The sequence below is a fragment of the Mandrillus leucophaeus genome, unplaced genomic scaffold, assembly GCF_000951045.1.
Source record: "Mandrillus leucophaeus isolate KB7577 unplaced genomic scaffold, Mleu.le_1.0 Scaffold178, whole genome shotgun sequence".
Taxonomy (NCBI): Eukaryota; Metazoa; Chordata; class Mammalia; order Primates; family Cercopithecidae; genus Mandrillus; species Mandrillus leucophaeus.
In genome coordinates, this window is record NW_012101787.1 from 2,351,173 (window position 1) to 2,375,096 (window position 23,924).

At 42.5% G+C, this 23,924-nt stretch overlaps 1 protein-coding gene across 2 annotated transcripts; it reads right to left on the reverse strand.

The window, feature by feature from the left end:
• Positions 1-161: 161 nt before the first annotated feature.
• MAP3K8 (mitogen-activated protein kinase kinase kinase 8) lies at positions 162-23,918 on the reverse strand. 2 transcript variants are annotated; one of them, XM_011977323.1, is made up of 8 exons: positions 23,857-23,918; positions 18,944-19,302; positions 12,414-12,581; positions 10,546-10,807; positions 9,320-9,426; positions 2,741-2,893; positions 1,495-1,741; positions 162-292 (listed from the first exon to the last, which is right to left on the reverse strand). In XM_011977323.1, exons 2-8 carry the CDS (start codon positions 19,277-19,279, stop codon positions 162-164), a joined length of 1,404 nt encoding a protein of 467 aa, XP_011832713.1. In that variant the 5' UTR covers positions 19,280-19,302; positions 23,857-23,918. The 2 variants fall into 2 exon arrangements, with proteins under 2 accessions (XP_011832713.1, XP_011832712.1); XM_011977322.1 differs by lacking the exon at positions 23,857-23,918 and adding an exon at positions 23,487-23,583.
• Between the last annotated feature and the right edge of the window lie 6 nt (positions 23,919-23,924).

The following is a 23,924-nucleotide window of genomic DNA, read 5'->3' on the forward strand; positions in this document are numbered from 1 at the left end:
TGGGTCACGGGAGGTCACACTGCTCCTTCAAAACTGGCACCATTCACTGTACAGGGCCCCTGTGTCAAGGCAGCAGAACCAGCCCCCAAGGAGATCAGCGCTATCTTAATGTAGAGCAAACATGACATGTTTTTTGAAGTGGCATGCCAAAACATGCCACTTCAGCCATATTCAAGTGTTGGTGGTCCCCGAACAAGATTGAAGTAGCCAGCCAGAGCGCCGAGGTCTATGTAGAGAGAGCGTTGTCTCTTGAGCATCTCAGATTCCTCAGTGCTTCCTGTGCATGAAGAATCTGAAAAGGAAAACATTAAAAAGTAAGTTACAAGAAAACCTGTCAAGTAATAAATACCTGTTCCTTCTGCAGTGAAATAAATCCTTTGGGGCCTAATAAAACAGTGTCTTAAGTGTGAAAGATGGGTCTTGGAACATTATGGATAAGTTCACATAATAGGACATAGAACAAAAAGTTCAAACAGGAGTCAACGGAGACAAGAAATTAGTTAGAAATCCTGGCATATTTTTCCAACAGCCAGATCGTTCTCTTTAAATACACAAAATTCAGACAAGCAGCAAAGAAATATAAACGAGTGCGCCAGGCTTGACATCTGGGTTTGGACCTAAATGGATTAAGAATGCCACAGATTTTTAATAAAAATGGAAACCCTTGTCTGTGCATATTCAATGCTCCTGGAATGCATACAGACTTTCTTAAGTGGGAAAAATTTACAACTGGCAAGATTTTAAGCCAAGGAAGATGGAAACGCAAGTTGACTTCAAACACAGTATTTTATCTGTGCAGGGCAGTGCCATGATGTTCCCCCACCAAGGACTGGGGTGGCTTAATATAAATGAGTTAGGCTGGGCACGGTGGCTCACGCCTGTAATCCCAGCTCTTTGGGAGGCTGAGGCAGGTGGATTGCCTGAGGTCAGGAGTTAAGAGACCAGCCTGGGTTAAGAGACCAGCCTGGCCAACATGGTAAAACCCTGTCTCCACTAAAAATACAAAAATTAGCCAGACATGGTGGTGGGCACGTGCAATCCCAGCTACTCAGGAGGCTGAGGCATGAGAATCACTTGAACCCAGGAGGCAGAGGTTGCAGTGACCTGAGATCATGCCACTGCACTCCAGTCTGGGCAACTGAGCAAGACTCCATCTCAAACAACAACAACAACAACAACAACAACAAAAAGGTGAGTTAAGACAAACGTTGCAAAAAAGCAAGTTGTAGAAAAGCAAGTCAGAAGCATTTTCCAGTGACTGTGCTACCTACACTTGCACTGAAAATCTATTATAATTTGGTGCTAAATTAGCCAATTTAAAAAAAAAAAAAAAAACCTGCTTCTGTTAATCTTGCTGAAATTTCTCAAGCAAGGTATGGTACTCAAGAAGTTATTTCCTTTTTTTCCAAGTGCTTTCGTGAACTACATTAGAGGTTGGATGTGGACAGAAACAGAAGGGAAGCAAGGGTACGGCACACAGCAGGGTGTCCTTACCAGCAATGTTCTCAGGAAGTTCCAGCTCCTTCCTACTCAGCAGCCTCTTGCGCTCAAAGAGGGCAGAGTCCAGACTCTGACAGCGCGGCTGATCCTCTCTGGGCGGGTTCAGGGCCTCATGTTTTAGTAGGTCTGCGGCTCTTGGGCGGTGATTGGGGTTTCTCTCCAGCGCAGCTTCTATCAGCTCTCTCATCCCTGGACTGCAGTCATCTGCAATGTCTTCCAGTGGAGGCGCTTGCTTGTGGATCTATGAACAAACCAGCTCTCTTAGCATCAAAGGTATGGAGATACACCCTCAACAGCAAACGCACGCTAGTAACAGGACCTAGAAAGTAATCCGTTTCCCACCACATGCCCTGCAACAAATGCAGTTCGTGCCCTTAAGCAAGCAAGCTTCCCTTTAATTTATTTTTTCTTTTCCCTTTGACACAGGGTCTCTGCTCTGTTGTCCAGACTGGAGAGCAGTGGCATGAACACAACTCACTGTAGCCTCGAACTCCTGGGCTCAAGTGATCCTCTCACCTCAGCCTCCCATGCAGCTGGGACCACAGGCCATACACTACCACATCTAGCTAATTTTTTTTATTATTTTTTGTAGAGATGGGGTCTTGCTTTGCTGCCCAGGCTGGTCTTGAACTTCTGGGCTCAAGAGATCCTTTTGCCTTGGCTTTCTAAGGTGCTGAGATTACAGGCGTGAGCCACTGTTTAATTTCTAAAGGATACCAGGTTAAACCCATCTTCTGGTTTAATGTTACAAAAGATAAGTGCTAGGTTTGAATGTCAGTGACAGCTTCAAATCAGTGGCCCAAAAGTCACTATGTAGTAACAGGGAAATGTCTGCTCCTGAATTTATCAATAGTAAAATGGGAATTGCATGTTCCACTACAAGCCACGCTGGTGTGAACATTAATAATAAAAAATGTTTTAAGTGTTCAAAGAACATATACAACTTCGGTGGCTGATACATTTACGCCACTCTGATGCTAGTAGTATTGTATTATTACACATAAAATGGAATAGCATAATTATGCCCAATGCACATTTTAGTAAGCTCCCACTAAAACAGCTATGTTTTCTTTGCAAGAATGGAGCTTGCTTCTACATGGGAAGAACTTGTAGCTACCTGTCATTTCACCATTCCCTCATTCAGATGGGGGTGGTATAGAAGGCACAGCAGTCCCTCCCAGCCTGCGGGATGCATAACTCAGCCCCCACCCCGCCCCAGGCCTGGTTGAACCCCACTTACTATGTACAGGTAGGAGGGATAGGCTGAGCGAGGGTAGCGCTTCACCCAGGGCGGGGTGCCCGTCTGCATGTGGATGAGCGTGGCCCCCAGGCTGTAGATGTCTGCTTTGGTTGAATGGCCCCTGCATAGGATGACCTCTGGGCTCATGTAAATCTGAAAAAGAAGCGGGAAACATTCAGCTTCATTCCCCTCCTTTGTGTGGGGTTCCATTTCCCTACTCCAGTTTTGGAAATTGACTCATTCGCCTTAAACTAGGAGAATAATGCAGGCATTCCCCAGGAACCATGCAGCTCTTGCTGGAGGTGTCCCTGCAGTCTGATAAAGAACACCTGGCTGGGCGCAGTGGCTCACACCTGTAATCCCAGCCGAGGTGGGCAGATCAGTTGAGGTCAGGAGTTCAAAGCCAGCCTGGTCTCTACTAAAAATACAAAAATTAGCTAGGCACGGTGGTGGGCACCTGTAATCCCATCTACTTGGGAGGCTGAGGGAAGGAGATTTGCTTGAGCTTGGGAGGTGGAGGCTGCTGTGAGCCAAGATCGCACCACTGCACTCCAGCCTGGGAGACAGAGTGAGACTCCGTCTCAAAACAAAACAAAACAAAAAAACACCCTTTTCTGGTTGATCTGGCGGCAAAGAGACTAGTACTAGGAATCTATCCGGGACTGCCACTCATCAAAGTTCTGCAGTACACTGATCAGGTGCAGCTAAGTTTTCTACAAGAGCCAATTCCTTTTATATTTAAATGAACTACAAACAGACTTCTTCATCTGTTTGTTGTTACATTGCTAACCCTCTAAATATCTGCAATGGTAAAAGGCGATATAAGTCCATAGGGTATTAACACAAATGTCTTGAAAGGGGAAAACTTAAAAAATAAAGCGTAATGTTGTAAAAGTGATTCTAAAGAGCTATTTTTACAAACTATCTGCTACTTTTACCTACCATGTAGCCCAGTGACTAAATATTAAATGCACCCATATTAACATTGTATAAGTTATTTTTGGTTTCATGAGTCCATGCTGAATAAACGGGGTTGGTTTTATAAATAGTTTCTCTAAGAAGCATTTATTTCTAAACTTAAGAAAGAAACAAAGAGAGGTGGGGCATGGTGGCTCATGTCTATAATCTCAGGACTTTGGGTTTTTTTGTTTATTTTTGTTTTTTTTTAGACGGGGTCTCCGTCTGTCACCCAGGCTGGAGCGATCTTGGCTCACTGCAACCTCTGCCTCCCAGGTTCAAACTGTTCTCCTGCCTCGGCCTCCCAACTAGCTGGGATTACAGGCATGTGTCACCACGCCTGGCTAATTTTGTATTTTTAGTAGAGATGGGGTTTCACCATGTTGGCCAGGCTGGTCTCAAACTCCTGACCTTGTGATCCACCTGCCTCGGCCTCCCAAAGTGCAGGGATTACAGGCATGAGCCACCGAATCTCAGCACTTTGGAAGGCCGAGGCAGGAAGATTCCTTGAGCCTAGGAGTTTGAGACCAGTCTGGACAAGATGGAGACCCCCCATCTTTACAAATTAGTTAGTTACCTAATTTAATTAAACATTTTTTTAAAAAGGAATACAGCAAACACTGGTGACCAGTTATTTGTATTCATGGCTGGTGCAGACATATAGTAGTTAATATCCTAATTATCATATTTCGCTTGAAACAGCTTGTACACTGTCTGCCACGTGAATAAGAGAATGGAGGTCAGTGTTCCCGGAATACATTTCAGGGTAAGTAAGTAGAGAACTAGCTTACAAAAACCGAAGAAACTGCCCAGTCTCCCCACCCTAACCCTGCTCAACTCCTTCCTACAAGCCACTTCCGGGCCAGCTTCCTTTTGCTCTCAGCAAACAGGTCAAACTGAGCTCCTGTTCTCAAGCTTTCCCTGCAGCAAAGCCAAAGGATTTTCCAGACGGACTTTGCTACTAAATAGATCACGAAGTTAAAAAATTAATGCACAACATTGTACCTATAGTCAACAATAGCGTATTGTATACTTAAAAATTTATTGAGAGGGTTAGAGTTCATGCTAAGTGTTCTTAACACAATCAAATAAAAAAAGAAAAAGAAATGCAATGGGTATTATTAACTGTCCATAGAGGATGCCTACCTTCTATCCTGTACCCCCTCCTCCCCGCCAATACAGCAAGGATTGGGCCGAGTGCTCACTGCTGGTGTAGGCAACAGGGGTTGTGCAGAGGTGGCTCTGCAGGTTCTACGTGACTGCACGCCTAGGCAGCCTGGGGAGATGGAGCATCTGTAAGCCTGGTGGCCTGGGTGCTGCCCCTCAGGCAGAAACCCTGGCTCAGGGCTCTTGTTCTTCAAGCTCTACCAACTACCAGATAGATCACGGAGCAGCAGAGCATGATATTCAAGCACTCTGGCTGATTAGAAGGCATGAAACAGCCCTGGTGGGGCCAAGACAGGGCTCTCTGAGAGTTCTGCACCCTTGGGGCTGGGCACCGGAGCAAGAGAAAACCTTGATGTCAGTGATCGAACCCTTCACCTCTCAACATGTTTATTAGAAAGGGAAAGAGACCGTATGTGTGCGTATATGTGCGTGTGATGATTATATAGTTAACTTACAAAAGTAAAACCAAGCAGACTTAGAAGGACTTTTCAAAAAGGACCAAGTTCTAAAAGTAATTCTGATTTGTTATTCACATTCACAATGTATTCTTTCTCTGTACCATGTAACTCAAAAACAGTTGGTTCTGTACACACCAGATTAACCCTGTATGTGTATTACATGGTTACAGTAGAATGCTCTGAATACCGATGCTTAGAGAGAGAAATCAAACAGGGGTAAGCAGGATTTGCATTTGGGAGCTATACTGCAGAAATCAGAAATTGTCTATGACTGTGCAGCAGCCACATGATCAAATTCTAACATCAGCCAATCTGCACAGTTGACTGACTAATTTCATCTCCTAGCTCTTTAAGTAGGAAGAGCAAAAGCAAGCTTGTTGAAAGGTTTCATTGGTGACTTCACAACTTTGTTCATTACCAAACTTCAACTCGTGTGTATTAGGCAGATAGTAAATGCAGGCTGATTAGAAGAGGGTTTATATTTATAAACACTGAGGCTCAGTTTTGCACCTCACAAAAAGCAATTTGCATTTGCCAAAAATAACCTGATCCAAATACTACTCAGGAGTAAAATATGTTATTATCTCACATCCATGCATTCTGCTAGACAGCCCCAGAAAGAACACTTCTTTCTCCAATGTTGCAAAATGTTCGACTTCACCACACTGCCAGGAAGAGAAAAGTATTTTCCATCTTTCATACCATAAATAGTTTGTTTCTTAAACTGGTTCCAGGAAAAAGGGTGGTGGAATATTACATATCTGAACTCCTGACTAACGCCAAATATGCTGAAACATTTTCCAAAGAAAACATGTCGTAAGCATTAAGTCTTATGAGATCTCACATTTTGGTAAAGTATTCTTAAGATCTAGGGACTAAGCACTCTTAAAAACAAACAAACAAACTACAGTTTCCCTTCTGAATATTGTTCTGCTCAAAGACAAACTATCAAGAATCCCCACTTGAGTATTTTCAATAATAACTTCGGTAATATTTGCAAAAGAAGGATTTCTTCTGTTGCCCCGGAGAGTCTTGGCTTTGAGAGAGTTGAGAAAGCACTTACATACAGAATCTTGTTGTTGTTTTTTTTTTTTTTTTTTTTTTAGGACAAGGTCTTGTTCTACTGTCCAGGCTATGGGTGCAGTGGCATAATCACAGCTCACTGCAGCCTCATCCTGGGCTCAAGCAATCCTCCCACCTCAGTCTCTTGAGTAGCTGGGACTACAGACATGCACTACCATGCCATTTTTACAAAAAGTAAAGTTTCTGTTTGTTTGTTTACTTTTTGTAGTGATGGGGTCTCATAATGTTGCCCAGGCTGGAAGAATCTTGGTTTGAAAGGAAGATAATTTTTTTGTTGCTGCAATCCAGTTCAGTGCAACACGTATACTAGCTAAACTAGACTAAGGGCTGTCATCTGATTGAACACCAAGACTGACCTGGTAACCTTGACATAGAGGTGCAGTCAAAGACCCTCTCTCTATTTCCTATGGGCACTTCCAGCAAAGAGAAGGGCATGGGGCTGAGTGGCTCAGGCAGTGAAGCTTCCCCCAGTAGTGGTGAGGGGCCAAGGAGGCAATTTTACACCCATTTACCTTCCTGCTTGCACCCAACCTTGTGCCCATTACAATCAACTGTGAACTAAACTGTTGTGCTCTTTCTTTTCTCTCTTTCTTTTATTCTTTTTCTTTCTTTCTTCCTTTCTCTTTCTTTCTTTTCTCTCTCTCTCTCCTTCCTTCCTTCCTTCTTTCCTTCCTTTCTTCCTTCCTTCCTTCCCACTCTCTCTCTCTCCCTCCCTCCCTCCTCCATCTTCCTTCCTTCCTTCTTTTTTTTTCAAAAGAGATGAGGTCTCACTATATTGCCCAGGCTGGTCTCGAACCCCCAGGCTCAAGCAAACCACCCCCACCTCCTTGGCCTTTCAAAGGGTTGGGATTACAGGTGTGGGAACACCACACCTATCCCTAAATGGTTGCTCTTTTAATAATTCAGGTAATTTAAAGTAAGTCCCCCTACCAAAGAGTGAGGATTGCTGGAGTACCACTAAGGCTTGCTCCTCATTGCCTTGTCTCATGCTTCCTTGTTGGTGCCCACAAGAACCTGCCACATAGCAGATGCTCAGCGGACACTTGCTAATTGAATCAACCAGCCAGCATAATGATGTGAATGTTAAATATATTATTTGGAAGCCCTCGAATGAATTTTTCAGAATCTCATTTAGAGTCAGGAAAGAAAGGCTTTTCTGGGTCATTTTTTGCTTCACAGATGAGTTAAACATGAGTGCTATTTTACATCTTTAAATAAGATACATTTATGCTCACTACTTGAGGTTTATTATAGGATTCCTAGGCTCAAAGAGAGGCCTTTAGAGTCCTCATAAATATTAATGACCATGATAATTAAGACTGTCATTGAGCCAAAACTCAGTGATATTAGTTATATCAGTAATATATTTTAATAATGTATGTAGTAGTATATTTTTTTAAAGTTACGTAGCAGTTAGACCTTAGGGTTAGACTTAGAAAGAACTGGGTTCAAGTCCAGAGTCTGTCACTGAGTGACTCTGGACACTTTATTTTAATCTCTGCAAACTTATTTCCTTTATTGTGAAACGAGAATAACAATAGAATCTGCTTACAATAATAGTATTTACAACAACAGGGTTGTTGTAAGGATTAAATAACATACTGCTTTTTAAGGGCTAAACTTATTATAAAGTTAACTATAATTCTACAATTATTATGAAAGCTGAACTGTGGGCCAGACACGGGGGCTCACACCTATAGTCCCAGCACTTTGGGAGGCGGGAGGATCACTTGAGGCCAACAGTTCAAGACCAGCCTGGCCAACATAGTGAAATCCCCATCTCTACTGAAAAAGCAAAATAAACAAAAAATTAGCTGGATGTGGTGGCACACACCTGTAATCTCAACTGCTCAGGAGGCTAAGAAGCGTGTGAACCCAGGAGGTGGAGATTGCAGTGAGCTGAGATCATGCCACAGAGTAAGACTCTGTCTCAAAACAAAACAAACCAAAACCAAAACCAAAACCACACAACATAAAGCTGAACTGTGGATATGATCTATTTGTGGGGGAGGGGAGGGTTTGAAACAAGGTCTTGTTCTGTCTTCCAGGCTGGAGTGCCCATGGCTCACTGCAGCCTTGAACTCCTAGGCTCAAGCAATCCTCCCACCTCAGCCTCCCAACTAGCTGGGACTACAGGGGTGTACCACCACACTGAACTAATTTTTTTTTTTTTGAGATGGAGTTTCACTCTTGTTGCCCAGGCTGGAGTGCAATGGCGCGATCTCGGCTCACCTCAACCTCTGCCTCCCGAGTTCAAATGATTCTCCTTCCTCAGCCTCCCGAGTAGCTGGGATTACAGGTGCCCACCACCATGCCCAGCAAATTTTGTATTTTTAGTAGAGATGGGGTTTCGCCATGTTGGTCAGGCTTGTCTCAAACTCCCGACCTCAGGTGATCAGCCCACCTCAGCCTCCCAAAGTGCTGGGATTATAGGTGTGAGCCACCGTGCCCAGCCTGAACGAATTTTTTTTATAGAGATGGGGTCTTGCTATGATGCCTAAGCTTGTCTCAAAGTCCTGGGCTCAATTAATCCTCCCACCTCAGCCTCCCAAAGCACTGGGATTATAGGCATGAGCCACCACACCGGGCAAATATGATCTATTTTGTCATTACATTGTTTATAAATGTTCTATATATGTTCTATATATAGAAATGTTCTATATATCAACATGTATATTATATTACAAATACTATTATGTATTATAAATAACATAGCAAAAAATAAAAAATCAAGTGCTAAACTTAGTACTTGACACAGAGCAAGTGCTCATTAAACGTGTTCCAAGGATAATAATGATTTAATGCAATGGATTTCTTTCCCTTCTTTGTCCTTCATTCCCACGATAATTATAGAACAATTTTTCCTTTTTTATTCTTAATAAAATACTAACCCTTTTCATGTGAATATAATTACCTCTGTTCCCCGGAGGTCCTTAGGAAAATAGACATCTTCGGTCATTTGAACACTTAGGCCAAAATCCACCAAAACAGCTTTTGTGGACATGAAAACAATGTTGCTAGCTAAAATGAGAGGAAATTTTTTAAGATAAATTTTTTTATATATTCATAAGTCAAATGAAAACATTATCTGAAACAATAATGAATCTCAAATCAGAAAAGACTGAAATGCTTCCTCTAGTGAGATGGGTGTATTGTATTCAAAAGGGGAGAACGCATCTCAGATTTTAGGTGAAAATCACTTCGGATCCATCAGGAATTCAGCCAATGTGGGTATGAATGATTGTAGCCATTAATAATGGTCAAGAACTTGAGTTTCAAACTCTAAGACATAAGCATATTGTTGTCAAGCCACTTTTCTAAAGCAGAAAAGTAAAATACCCATTTTTTCCCCCCAGTAAAAGTTATGCCACTCCAATTTAGTACTGGCTATTAAAGGTTTACCTATTTCTTCATCATATCAGACTCCTAGAAAACAGTTATCAAAGTTGTGTTTAATGGATTATTATTACATTGGTATACAAAATGAAAGAGGTATTTGTTTCTCAAAAATATTTGTCTCTGTGTTTGTATGTTTTTAAGTAAATCGCATTTTTTTTGGTGGGGAGGGGACGGAGTTTTGCTGTTGTCACCCAGGCTGGAGTGCAATGGTGCCATGTCAGCTCACTGCAACCTCTGCCTCCCAGATTCAAATGATTCTCCTGCCTCAGCCTCCCAAGTAGCTGGGATTACCAGCACCCAACACCACGCCCAGCTAATTTTTTTTTTTTTTTTGTATTTTTAGTAGAGACAGGGTTTCACCACATTGGCCAGGCTGGTCTCCAGTTTCTGACCTCAGGTGATCCACGTGCCACAGCATCCCAAAGTGCTGAGATTACAGGTGTGAGCCATCACGCCCAGCCTAAACTGCAATTTTAAAAGCCTTTTTAACAGAGCAGTACCTAATAGGTATGTAGCTATAACTTTTCAACAACTGTTCAAAGTAATCTTTCCGTATGACTTGGAAAGCTCTAGTAACCCCGCATGATTCTAAGACATGTCTCTGGAGAAGGAAGATGGACGGTGCTCTGAGGGAGCTTTCCACCCTTCATGGAGGGTCTTCAGATTACAGGAAGGAGCTTGTTTGTCTCCTGAATAACTAGTCTCTTTGAGCCAAAAAGGTATATGTCCAAAGATACTTACGTTTAATATCATGATGGATTACTTTCTTTGAGTGTAGAAAATCAAGTCCCTTGAGAACATGCTTTGTCACCCAAATAATTTCAAATTCTCTCATTGGTCCACAGCTCTCCAGTTTCTCCAGAACAGACCCTCCCTCGCCTGCTTCCATAAAGAGATGGACAGTTTCACCCCACAGGACTGCGCCATACAGCTCTGCGATGTTCTCGTGCCGGAAGCAAGCCTGGATCTCCACATCAGATGGCTTAAATTGATCTACTGGGATCTAGAACACAAAAATACGAGCGAGATTCTAAACAACCCCAAAGTCATCTTAAAAATATATAATATAGGTCAATGCAAAAACCAAAAGGCAAACAAATGCCCTCAAGAATACTCTGCCCTGTGTGAAAATGGACTGCCCGGTTACAATACTGTTCGCCTCAGATCTGCCTTTAACTATGCTAGTCCGCTTTCAGTATAAAATTCAGAACAAGAAAATAAAAAACAAAATAATGAGTTATTATTTTCACTTAGAAGTCAGAAATCCATCCAATGTTTTCAAATTATCAATGAATCAAAAAAGAGATAATTTCCCACCTATTAGACAACAGTATCTATGGTACCTAGATTTTAGGTTGTATTTTCAATATTTCAGTTTGTTGTGAGATAGTATGAAGTGTTTGTTGCCACAGTTCATACTCTATTATAGCAACGTATTTAAAATAAGCACTAGAGCTGGGCACGGTGGCTCATGCCTGTAATCCCAACACTTTGGGAGGCCAACGTGGGCAGATCACTTGAGGCCAGGAGTGCAAGACCAGCCTGGCCAACATGTTGAAACCCCGTTTCTACAAAAAATACAAAAATTAGCCAGGCATTGGTTGTGTACGCCTGTAATCCCAGCTACTCTCTTATTACAATAAGAGAGACCAAGACATAATATGTGGCAATTATTTATTTTATTTTTTGTTAAATCAAAAGTGAGTGTATTTTTTGTTGTACTTTTTGAAAAATTAGTTAAAGCAAAACAGACACACAAAAAAGTGTAAAAATGATGGGTCCAACTTAATGAATTATCAACTGAATGTACAAATGTAACCCCCATCTAAATCAAAACGAAAAATCACATCAGGCCAGGTGCGGCAGCTCACGCCTGTAATTCCAGCGCTGTGGGAGGCCAAGGCAGGTGGATGGCTTGAGGTCAGGAGTTCGAGACAAGCCTGGCCAATATGGCAAAACCCCGTCTCTACTAAAATACGAAAATTAGGTGGGCATGGTGGTGGGTGCCTGTAATCCCAGTTACTTGGGAGGCTGATGCAGGAGAATCGTTTGAACCCAGGAGGTGGAGTTTGCAGTGAGCCAAGACCCCGACACTGCACTCCAGCCTGGACAACAGAGCAAGACTCTGTCTCAAAAAGGAAAAAAAAAAAGAAGGGATAGGGTCTTTTCAATCACTGATGTATTTAAATTCAGCCTTTTAAATCTGCCTTCCTGAGAAGGCTACCTCCTTCCCAGTTTCTGCCTCTGCCTGGCCCCCTCCGCAGTTGAATGAAAGGAGAACCACACAGAATTGCCCCTACTTCGCAGGATGGCTCTTCTCTACCTCTCTCCAAGAGTGATGATGTTATTTATCCAAATCAGTGCTTTAAAAACCAGCACTTTCCTTGTAATCATCTAGATTAAAATCAACTATGCTCCTAAACAGAGATTTTGGGGCTGAATGGCCCCAGGTAGCCAACGAATTCAGAAAAACAAATGCTTTGAGGCAGTGCACCCTTAGATAAGATCCAATCAAAGGATAAAAATCTTTGGTTAATGCAAATGGACAAACAAACAAAAGCCAGAATGCCAAACACACAGTGTGGGTTATCTAGTTACATAACACATACCAGTTTACACGCCATTCTTTTCTTCGTCTTTATATCTTGTGCCAAGTATACCTTTCCAAAGGCTCCCCGAGGAATAAAATCAGAACCAATATTTCTGTAAGTCAGCTTCCAAGGGATCAGGAGAACATCAGAGTCTATTTGGTAACGTCCATTTTGAGGAGTGATGACCTACAGCAAAATAAAAATGTGAGAGGGTGCGGACTTCAGTCAAGTTGGCTTTTTCTAAGTTTCCATTAGGAAACTGGTTATTTTAGCAGCATTCTGATACACAGTTACGAAATTAATGTCACCGTGCTTAATCCTACCAACTGTACAGACCTATATTTAGAGCTTGAGGAAGTCAGAGAGAGCATGTAACAGACACAGGTGCCTGGTCAGACCTGGTCATATTTCCACCTACTCATGAGTAATTAATTGCCAAATAGAACTTTAAAAATTATTTATCTAAAAAAGCATGACTACGGCAACCAAAAGGTTGAAAATAAAGATTGCGTAAATATAAACCGTGCCTGCCGGTTGACTTGTTTCTATTAAAATGTGCGAACCTGTTAGTCCACATAGCTATTACTCACACATGATGCATACAGAGAAAGAGCATCAAAATTAACTGATGATCATGGAAGATTTTGGAAAACCACAGCGTATGCCAGAGCTATGAGTTGACAATGCTATGTAAATTAAGTGAGGGCTGAATTACTTCTCATCTACTTACTCACTTAATATCTATTGCATGCATTGTATCTATTGTGTGCAAAAAAGTTGCTAGGCACTGTGTTTGGCGCTGCGGAGGCAGCCATGAACAAGAGGTGGCTGATCCTTGACCTCCCAGGGTTCACAAGCAAGCTGACTCTTAGAAGTTTTGAAACTAGTTGATTCAAACATTGAGAGACAGCTGGGAGCAGTGGATAACGCCTGTAATACTAGCACACTGGGAGGCTGAGGCAGGAGGCTATCTTGAGGCCAGGAGTTCAAGAGCAGCCTAGGCAACATAGCGAGACCTCATTTCTACAGAAAGAAATAGAAACACAATATAAATTTTAAAATAATAAAACAAAAATTAAGAGGTCTACTCTGATAGCAATGTGGGTTCAAAGGCACATGCATTTGTCAAAACTCGTAAAATTGGACATTTAACATCTGTGTATTTGGCTATATATAAAATATATTTCAATTTTTAAAGAGGAAAAAATTAGAAGAGAAAATAATTATAATCAAAATTAAAACAAAATAATATGGTAGTTCATGGGAAATGCGATCTGGAATACCTGTCTGTAACATGTCCAAAGTGTTCTTTCAAGGGATAAATCGCCTCAGTACCAGTTTCTCCTCAATGTAATCAGTAATATTACAGCTTCTGATTCGGAATTCGGGAATTATGAAACTACTTCTTTTTTTTTTTTTTTTTTTGAGATGCAGTCTCGCTCTGTTGGCTAGGCTGGAGTGCAATGGAATGATCTTGGCTCACTGCAACCTCTGCCTCCCAGGTTTAAGGGATTCTCTCATCTCAGCCTCCTGAGTAGCTGGGATTACAGGTGTGCACCACCACGCTCGGCTAAATTTTGTATTTTTAGTAGAGATGGGGTTTCACCATGTTGGCCAGGCTGGTCTCGAACTCCTGACTTTAAGTGATCCACCTGCCTCGGCCTCCCAAAGTTCTGGGATTACAGGTGTGAGCCATGGCGCCTGGCTCAGGAATTGTGAAACTATTAAAGGACCTTAACTTATTTCAAGTAACAGAAGAAGCTGAACAACTAGGTGTGGTGGCTCACGCCTATAATCCCAGCACTTTGGGAGGCTAAGGTGGGAAGACTGCTTGAGGCCAGGAGTTCAAGACCAGCCTGGGTGACACACTGAGATCCCATTTCTATTTTGTTTAAAATTTAAAAGCAGCAGCAGCAACAGCTGAAGGGAATGTGACAAATCCCCAAATCTACCACATGGGAAGAGAATGAACTCCTGATTCTTTTAAAAGAATTGTTTTTGTTTAAAATTCAAAAGCAGCAGCAGCAGCAGCTGAAGGGAATGTGACAAATCCCCAAATCTACGACATGGGAAGAGAATGAACTCCTGATTCATCTGCAGATGCGTGGGACTTCTCACTTGGGACACGGCTACAGAAATAGTTCTAGTAACTGTAAGGGCCATTCAGTCAGCTCCACCACTGCTAAGTTTAGCTACACATCCCACAAACAGATGTGTTCACTATTAGTCAGGGAATAAAGCAGAGACTAACTCTAATGCTTAGAAATATGAAGTCATTAAATTTAGAAACTATTTACTGAGCGTTTCTGCTGTGTGAGACCCTGTGCAGGGCCCTAGGGCTAACATGAATAAGTGCAGATGGCGGTCTTGCCTTGTTTGAAAGATGACTTCCTTTCAAGAAGTATGTCGCCTCTGGTTGCTGAGGCCTCTTTTGCAGCATGCTGAGAACATGATGGATTTAGTCCCTTTTGACATTTAGACACTCAAGAGCACTTGCTGATTTTCCCTTTCTTGTCATTAAATATTTACAGGCCTGATTTCAATGCACCCTCCAGTGAACCATCTCTATGTTTAACTCACTTTCGTGAAAGTTTTATCAACCTAAATTTGTTGTAACCCAATTTGGGTTTTTTTGTTTGTTTTTGTTTTGAGACAGAGTCTCGCCCTGTCAACCAGGCTTGAGTGCAGTGGCTGGAGTGAGTTCTCCTAGGCTGGCCCTGAATTTCTAGTGTAACGTGTAAGTCCTGACCAGTTTGTAGTTCTGCAAATGCCTGGTTCTTCCCCTAGCCCCGGGTCCCTTGTATTTAACTTTCTTTTTTTGTTTTGTTTTGTAACGGAGTTTCGCTCTTGTTGCCCAGGCTGGAGCACAATGGCATGATTTCAGCTCATCACAACCTCCGCCTCCTGGGTTCAAGTGATGCTCCTGTCTCAGCCTCCCAAGGTGCTGGAATTACAGGCATGTGCCACCACACCCAGCTAATTCACACTTCAGCATTTCACACTTATAAAGTTGTAAAAAAGTGAAGGAATGGGGTCCTTCAGTCCCCATAAAACCACCACAAAGTTGAGTGTTTGGAACCCATTTTAGATTATTTGTTCCCAGACCAGGTTATGAATCAGCGTAGATTCTAAATAACATGCAGCACTCTTACCCAAAGCAATTCCCAGGTTAGTCTCCCAAAGCTTCTTCCCCAGGTCTTGCTGGATGTTGGTGGGATCTTTAACAAATATTATTTTTAGTAAAATCACACACACACAGAGTCACTGAACATGACTGTGCTTCAGGATACTTTTGTAATTCCTGGTTCTGCACCCTGTCTAAATAACTCTATGGTGTTGTGGTTGTTGGCTGCCTGAACACATCAGGTCTCTCTATGTCTCTGGGTCTCTGCACATGCTGTTGGAACCCTCTCTACTTCATCCCGCTGACTCCAACTCAACGCTTCAGACCTCGGCTTAGGCATCAATCCTTCTTGGAAGGCTGTGCTGACATTCTCCTTCCTTCTACCACACTCATGGCTATGTAAGGTATCCTGCCTGTGCACTGCCAGAGGAAACAGGGTGCAGGTATGCTGGGAAGCAGCACATTCTACTATAATTGCCTATTTAACTGCATCCTGCATGTACCAGGCAGCAAGCTCCCAGAGGCACAGACTGTTCCATACTATCTCTAGCACCTGACGCACTGTAGATGTCCAAGCTATGTCTAGCAAATGAATAGGTAAATACTTGAATGAAAGTTTCCCCATCCCTATGTAGATACACCGTATAGATGGATTTTACCTAGGAACCAATCGTGTAATAGTTAATCAGCTGCTATTTTCCTAAAGCTGAGAGTTAGAGAGCAGCAAATGAAGCCCAATGAGTAAAGTTTTGATAGGGTAGTGGGTGGAAGATGATGGGAACAGAAAGATCTTGAACATTGGGTGGTTCCAATGTTCCATGTGAGGATGAAAGGGAGCCGAAAGCAAGCCTTGCCTCCCTCACTACTGTCTTGAAGTGACTATGTTCAGAGATGACAGTCCCAATCCCTAGGCTATCATTTATGAATCATGGAGCTCTGATGGGTTACCTAGCAGGCACAGCAATGTAGTCCATCTTTAATGTGAGTAGCAGGAAAGTCAACTGCAGTACCCCAGAGCCATCAACCACTGGGTCGATTTGCCTAGTGAGGCCATGTCTACGATCCAGTGGATTTTAAGGTCCTCCTCTTACTCTATTCTGTTTTTCAGTCTTCTTGTTTTATATGTTATATTCTTGATCATTTTTAAAATAAAAATCTTTTTCAAGTTTTTCAAGATCCCTGCCTTTACTTATGTATTTGTTTACTCTTAAAATTTTTCCTGGCCAGGCGCAGTGGCTCACGCCTATAATCCTTGCACTTTGATAGGCCAAGGCGGGTGGATCACCTCAGGTCAGGAGTTTGAAACCAGCCTGGCCAACATGGTGAAACCCCGTCTCTACTAAAAAACACAAAAATTAGCCGGGCGTGGTGGCAGGCGCCGGTAATCCCAGCTACTCAGGAGGCAGAGGCAGAAGAATCACGTGAACTCACGAGGCGGAGGTTGCAGTGAGCCAAGATTGCGCCACTGCACTCCAGCCTGGGTGACAGAGCGAGACTCTGTGTCAAAAAAAAAAAAAAAAAAAAGAATTCTCCTTAATTATGTTCTTGTTCATTTAAAGAGTACAGGACCCATGGCAGGTAATGACAACATTTTACTCAAACCCTTTGCTGATACAATTTTACCCTCCTCTTAATGTCTTAGTCTCTCTCCTTTTTAGGATTAACTTTTCTGGCCCCACTCCTAAAAGACTTCAGAAGACTGTTTTTTTGTATTTCTTCTAATTTTCCTGAATTTCTTTCTGTACATTCCCAGATAGGCCAGGGGAATAGGCAAACATACCTAAGTCTTTGCATGTTTACAAGCAAGAATAATTTGTTTTTTTCTGCATATTTTCAGTTAAAATACTCATTTTTATAGAAGGAGCAGGATTTTAAAAAATTAATTCCCACTTTAACAAATAAATACATTAAAAATGAGAGAAATACACAAACAATTATATTTCTTGGTATAGACATATATATAACTTTGAACCCGAGTTCTCCAACTATTCTTTAGTTGGGAAAATCAGATATGGCTTCTAGTTCAAATGATTACTTCTCATTTATAAAAGGAAGAAATATTCTGAAGGTAAAGTACTTAGTCGACTATTAAATAGAGCTTGATAGGTCCAGACCAAAGCAGTCACACAACAGTGCAAAATATGATCTTGCTCCATGGTAAGCTATGGTTGAATATGACTGGCTTCTGACAAACAATTCACTACATACCTGACCTAAATTACTGTGTTGTTTCTAATTAAATGAATGTAGTATGCAAAAAAAACAAAATAATTAAGTACTTTGTCTGGACTCCATACTCACTCAGCACTGACTTTCCCCCTACATTAGCCATTTTGCCATTTAGATACACCAAAAGAAAGGGCGTCACTTTCATCCATAAGCATGTTTTGTAAGTTACCACCTACTCCTTTGCAAATTATTCTTTTTAAAAATATTAGGTTACCTTTAGCCAGCACCTACGTTCACCTCTGCCATACTAAAAGCCTGACAGAATCCCAGGCACACCTAAACACATCACCTGATCTACTATTAGGGCAACAAAATGTTGCCACAATATTTTGCATGATTTGCATACTTGCGAGGATTAAGCAAATATATCATTTGCCATTCATACTTTGCCAGTTAAAGAGAGTGAATCTGTGGATAGCTATTTACTGCCTACATACGACATTTTTGCAGAAATGAATTAATAACATTTCAAGATGTGACAAGAAAAGAACAAATAATTCAACCTTCAAGAAGATTAATTAATGACAAAGTGTTTATTCTCCTCTCAGACAAAGAAGTCTCATTAAGCCTTTCTTTTCTGCATAACTGATGAATAAACTTTTTAGTGAATTGTTAAATTAAAACACATTCTTCTTTGTTGTTGTTGTTGTTGTTGTTGTTGAGACAGAGTCTCACTTAGTCGCCCAGGCTGGAGTGCAGTGGTGCAGTCTCAGCTCACCACAGCCTCCACCTCCCAGGTTCAAGGGATTCTCGTGCCTCAGCCTCTCAGGTACCTGGAATTACAGGCGCCTGCCACCACGCCAGGCTAATTTTGTATTTTTAGTAGAGACGAGGTTTCACCATGTTGGCCAGACTGGTCTCTAACTCCTGACCTCAAGTGATCCACCCACCTCGGCCTCTCAAAGTGCAGGGATTACAGGCGTGAGCCACTGTGCCCAGCCAAAATACATCCTTCTTAATGACCTATTTGTAGAAATACCACTAAAATATGATCAAGAGTGTTTAAATAGAACTTTTAATGAAGACTTTTTTTTTTTGCATCTTTGACATGGAGGTACTTCTTACTGATGATTACATTTTTTAAAATCAGACCTGGCAGCCCATCTAAACCAAATTCAAACACCACTCTGCATTAAATGAAGCTGCAGTAGGAAAGCTGAGCACACAGCACCTAACTGATCGGAAAGAAACGTACCATGTTTAATAAAATTCCAGATTCTTGTGGTCGCTGTCCATAAAAATGCTTTGCAGTGTTGGATATATGGTTTGCAAAAGCCAGCAAATCCTCCACGGTTCCATATCTGACTGATGACAACCATGGTACCTCTTGGCCACTAAGCAGCAGAGACTTAGAACGCTCATCGTTTTGATTGCTGTCTTGACACATGGTCATTAGACTGGGTTCATAAACTGCTGGCTCTTCACTTGCATAAAGATTTTCCATAATGTCTATTACATCGGACACATTTAAATGTTTAATTAATAAATCAATCTCTTCTTTATTGTCACTTCCAGTGCTCATGTACTCCATTACTGTTGCGCTTTCCGGAGAGTCTAGGAAAGAAAACACAAATCCTTAGTTTACGATATTTGTATTTGCATTCAAGACCAATGGGAAACTAACATACAAGGATTGGCAACAGGATTTTATATGCTTTTGTTCAGAAAACGAGGGTTTTGTGTCAACTGTGTGTGTGAATTCAAGTTGACAGTGCAGAAAGGGACCTAAGATAACCTTTAGTCCAGCTCACTTTGCAGAGGGGAAACCTGAGACCCAGAGAGCTTACTGTTACTCACGGAGTCAGTGGTATCAGCTACAGCCACTGAAGACAAACTTTCACTACGCATACACACCAATCAAGAGCAGCTCAGGAATCTTTGAAGACCTCAGGCTTCCGGCTCTTTAGGGCTTCCAACTTTACACAACCCAGCTATTCCCCCAAAGTGGCACCCTCCCTGCAAAAATCGCTATGGCTTTTTTATGCCTCCGGTGACTTGAAAGAAAAATAACCTCTTCACGAAATGCAGGAGCTAACTTGGCAAATAAAACTCAGGCCCTGAAAGCCAGAAGCTGGAAAAATGGATTTCAATCTAAACAAATTTGATGGCAATAGGTCAAGTTTCAGGAATGATTCTTATGCAAATGAGTTAAACAGCTAATTGGAAGGGTGACAGGGAACCTTGTTCTCCCAGCGATGAGTATGAGAAAGATGACGATGCATTTAACCTATGATTCAGCTGTCCTCCCTTAGGACCAGAATTCTTTAATAGTGCAAAGCAAACATCTTGAGGGTCCCAGAAGATTAATATCTAGATAAACAGCCCTCTAGAAGCTGTGAATAGTAGAAAGAAGCCAGGAAAGTCAAATATATCATAAGCAAGGCCAAGTGACTATATGAACCAAAATTGCATTTCAGCTCTTATATACAAATCAGCTGCCACACTTGGAGATCTGTAGATGAGAAAAAGAAAGTAAAGCAAGAGTAAAAACTGATGTTGTTACTCAGGATTTTAGAACAACTCTGTTCTGAAGGAGAAAAGACAAAAGCTCTAAGAGATCTAAGAGAATTTCAAGGCACATTGGTCTACTTAAATCATCGTTTGCACTCCCAAAAGCACAGCCTCTTTCTGAAAGGTATTTCAAGTTCCGAAAAGCAGAAGCCTTTAACACACAGGACACTCAGGGCTAAAGCCACGCATCTCTGATCAACCTGGAGCTTCATTTCAAAGCTCCAGGAAATGCTCCACTGCAGAGCACCTGCATGCATGACCCAGCCATCTGCCTCTCAGTGAATTTCATTTGACAAAAGAACCATGCAATTTAGTGTCATCATTCACTTACTTGATGGTCATTTTCTGACGTATGAATTGTGTCTGAGGAAAGTGGTCTAGCATCCTGCAATCCAACATTCCTCTGGTCTCAGACTGCTTGGAGTCAAATCACATCACCTCCCCACCACACTCCCATTTACTGCTTGCATGACATTGAGCAAGTAACTTAACCTCTCTCAACCTCAATTTTCCCCATCTGTAAAATGGAAGTAATAACAGCACCTACCTCATGAAGTGGTCGTGAGGATTAAAAGAGTTCAAGCTCATAAAGTGCTCAGTGCAGTGTCAGGGGCATGGTAAATAAGCTGTGTCATTTTTAGCTGCTTTATATGCATGAGAGAGAAAAGTACTGAGTCAGACTCCTGGCTTTGCAGATACTGCATTAGCTTCCTTTCTTATCTGCAAATGAGATGTGGCTACCTATTCCCCTGGCTTCTTCGCAGTAAGAAGATTGTATCTAAAACAAGACATAAAGAGAGAGAGAAAAAAAGGCAGAAACCCATGAAATGCTTTGATGGCCGTTATCAACACAGTGAAATCTAGAGTGAGGGGGCAGCTTCCCCTCCCGAGATCTTGTACATCTTTGAGGGAGATTGTGATTCAGGTTCTTGGAGTCTACTGAGTTAGGAAAGGAACTTCTTAGATTAATGGAGGAACATTTGACATCGGTTTTACTGAGCCATCTAGTTGCAGTTTCTGCTTGTCGAATTTACTGGAAACACAGAAGTTAAAACAAAAACAGCCTAATTTGGGGCCTCAGGGGTTGAAAGGATCCAAGTCTCCTGGACTTATTTATCAAATGGATGACTTGACAGAAAAAAAAAAAGTTCTCAGTACTAACACGACTCAAGAAAGAAAGAGGAAAAATGTCCACACAGTTCAAATTCACTCTGCTGATCCGGGAAGACAAATTTTAGAGGTTTTTTTAAAAAAAAATTAGTAGTAGTATTCTTTTTATTCTTTTATTTTGTTAATTGGGGGGTTTTCCTGTGAGGACTGGAGATTTAAAAGACAAATCCTAAAAGAGCGGTAATACAAGGTTTTGGTTTTTAAATCCTGCAGAAAGTCTCAAGCATTTATATGTAAAACCCAAGAGCTTAAACACACACAACCACACCCCTAAACTGTGAGTTGCCTGGAAAGGGGAGAGGGAGGGAAGCAGGACCCGGGAGGTGGAGGAGTGTCTGACACTGAGACTTTTCTCAGTGCCTGCATTAATTCCTTAGCAACACAGGGCCCCTGTCACACAAATCTATGCTCCCCAGAAACCCTGCTGACCAGTTCGCCTGCTAACTGCTCCTGCAAAAAGCCTCAGCACTTTCCAGCCTTAAAGAAGCACACAATAAGCTAATGGTTTCTGAGTTATTCATGATCTGTAGCCACCTAGAAAGTTCAGATTGTGAAGGTATCCTAGTTTGGCAATAAAGACGTTTAGTATAAGATGATTTTTCCCTTGACACAATTTACAATAAAAGTCCTCATAAAATTCCTGCTTCCTAACCAAACAGAAAATTATGCCAGCTTTTGGAATTGGAGAGATGTGCAAATACAGTCAAAACTAGTTACACTGAATTATTTCAGAAATCAGCAATAAAATCACGAGGAAATTCTGTTCCTAAACATTAACATAATACTCTTGGCTGCCTCCACATACATAAACAAAATGTGAGTGTTTCCTGGCAAGTGTGAATGAAAATGGCCAACATACCAGCATATGCTTCTGCCTCACAAAGAATGACTATTCCTTGTGTTATTTCCCATTTAAAATTATTTTTTTTAGGCCGGGAGCAGTGGCTCATGCTGGTAATCTCAGCACTTTGGGAGGCCAAGAAGGGTGGATCACTTGAGGTCAGGAGTTCAAGACCAGCCTGGCCAGCATGGTGAAACCCTGTCTCCACAAAAATTAGCCGGGTATGGCGGCGGGCGCCTGTAATCCCAGCTACTCAGGAGGCTGAGGCAAGAGAATCGCTTGAAGGTGGAGGTGGAGGTTGCAGTGCGCCGAGATCGCGCCATTGCAATCCAGCCTGGACGACAAGAGTGAAACTCCGTCTCAAAAATAAAAAAAATTATATATATATATTTATACTAATATATATAGATAGATAGATAGATAGATAGACCCTGCCAAAATAGTATATTCTCCCTCAGGGCACATCTCTGATTATGTTTTTGTTCTCAAAAAGCCCCGGAATTATGCGTTTCAGGGGTATAGAAGGAAGGACCGCCACTCTGCTTCAAAACCTCTAGATGCCTCCACGTTCCCACTTTCTTTACACGACAAAGTCCTCATGGGCCATCTGCCAGACGACCTGCACACAAACCTCAATCCTTCGGAGAGAGCTGGGGGCGTCAGCTGGAAGTGGATTACACGTTCCTTGGCACACACAACTCAGGCTACAAGTATGTAAAGCAACTGCAAGAGCCTTTCTGTCCCCGTTTTTATCAAGAGCAGCATTTTATCTTGTCTTCCCCAAAGTGAAATAGACAAGCATCGCAACGTTTCACTCTTAAAGGCAGCGGGTGTCTTCCCCTGTTAACTATGGGGACTATCCCTGGGCGTCCTTCTCCGCCTAGAGCTAGAAAAATTTCAGTCAGTCCTGATCATGCATTATCGCTCGAAAACAACTTCCGTGAAAATAACTTTTTTTTTTTTCTCCTAGTATTCTTTCTTAGACCAAAAGCCCAGCCTTCGTGTTCTGCTATGACTCCTTTAGTCACGGGATACAGTCCAGGTTACAAACTTGAATTTAGTTCCAGCCATTCACAAGTCTCTGGGCTCCGCCAGCCCACACTCCCACTCCCTTCCTCCTGGTTCTCTAAGTCAAAGGAGCCTAAAAAGCTTGTAAATTATCAAAGCACCCAGCATTTGGGAGGGTCGGGTCCTCCAACCTCCGAGCTGCACTCACCGGGTCTGGGGCAGGGACAGCGCGGCCGTCCAGGCGGTGTCGGCGGCGGGAGGCGCAGTGACAGCGGGTCCCCGCTTCCCTGCGCACGGCCCAGACCAGCACTGCCCGGGCCCTGCGGATCCGGGAAGGAGGAGGAAGGGGGAGGAGTCGCGAGTCTGCACCCCGTGAGACCCTTGCGCAAGGTGCTTTCCAGCTGTGCCTGGTGCAGCCGGCGACCCGCGAGCGCAGCTGTGGACACGCCCCCACCTCTTCCCACGCCAGAGTTTTCCCCTCTGCTGGGGTCACCCTCCATTTCTGCATGGGAATCCCCGGGGCACCCAGGCGGGACGCGACCCGAAAGACACGCCGGAGACCCCCAACCCTGGGTTACCTGCGGCTTTGGCGCTCCCACGCCGGCCAAGCGCTCCAGCCGCGGACCCCCGAAGGCTCGGTGCGATG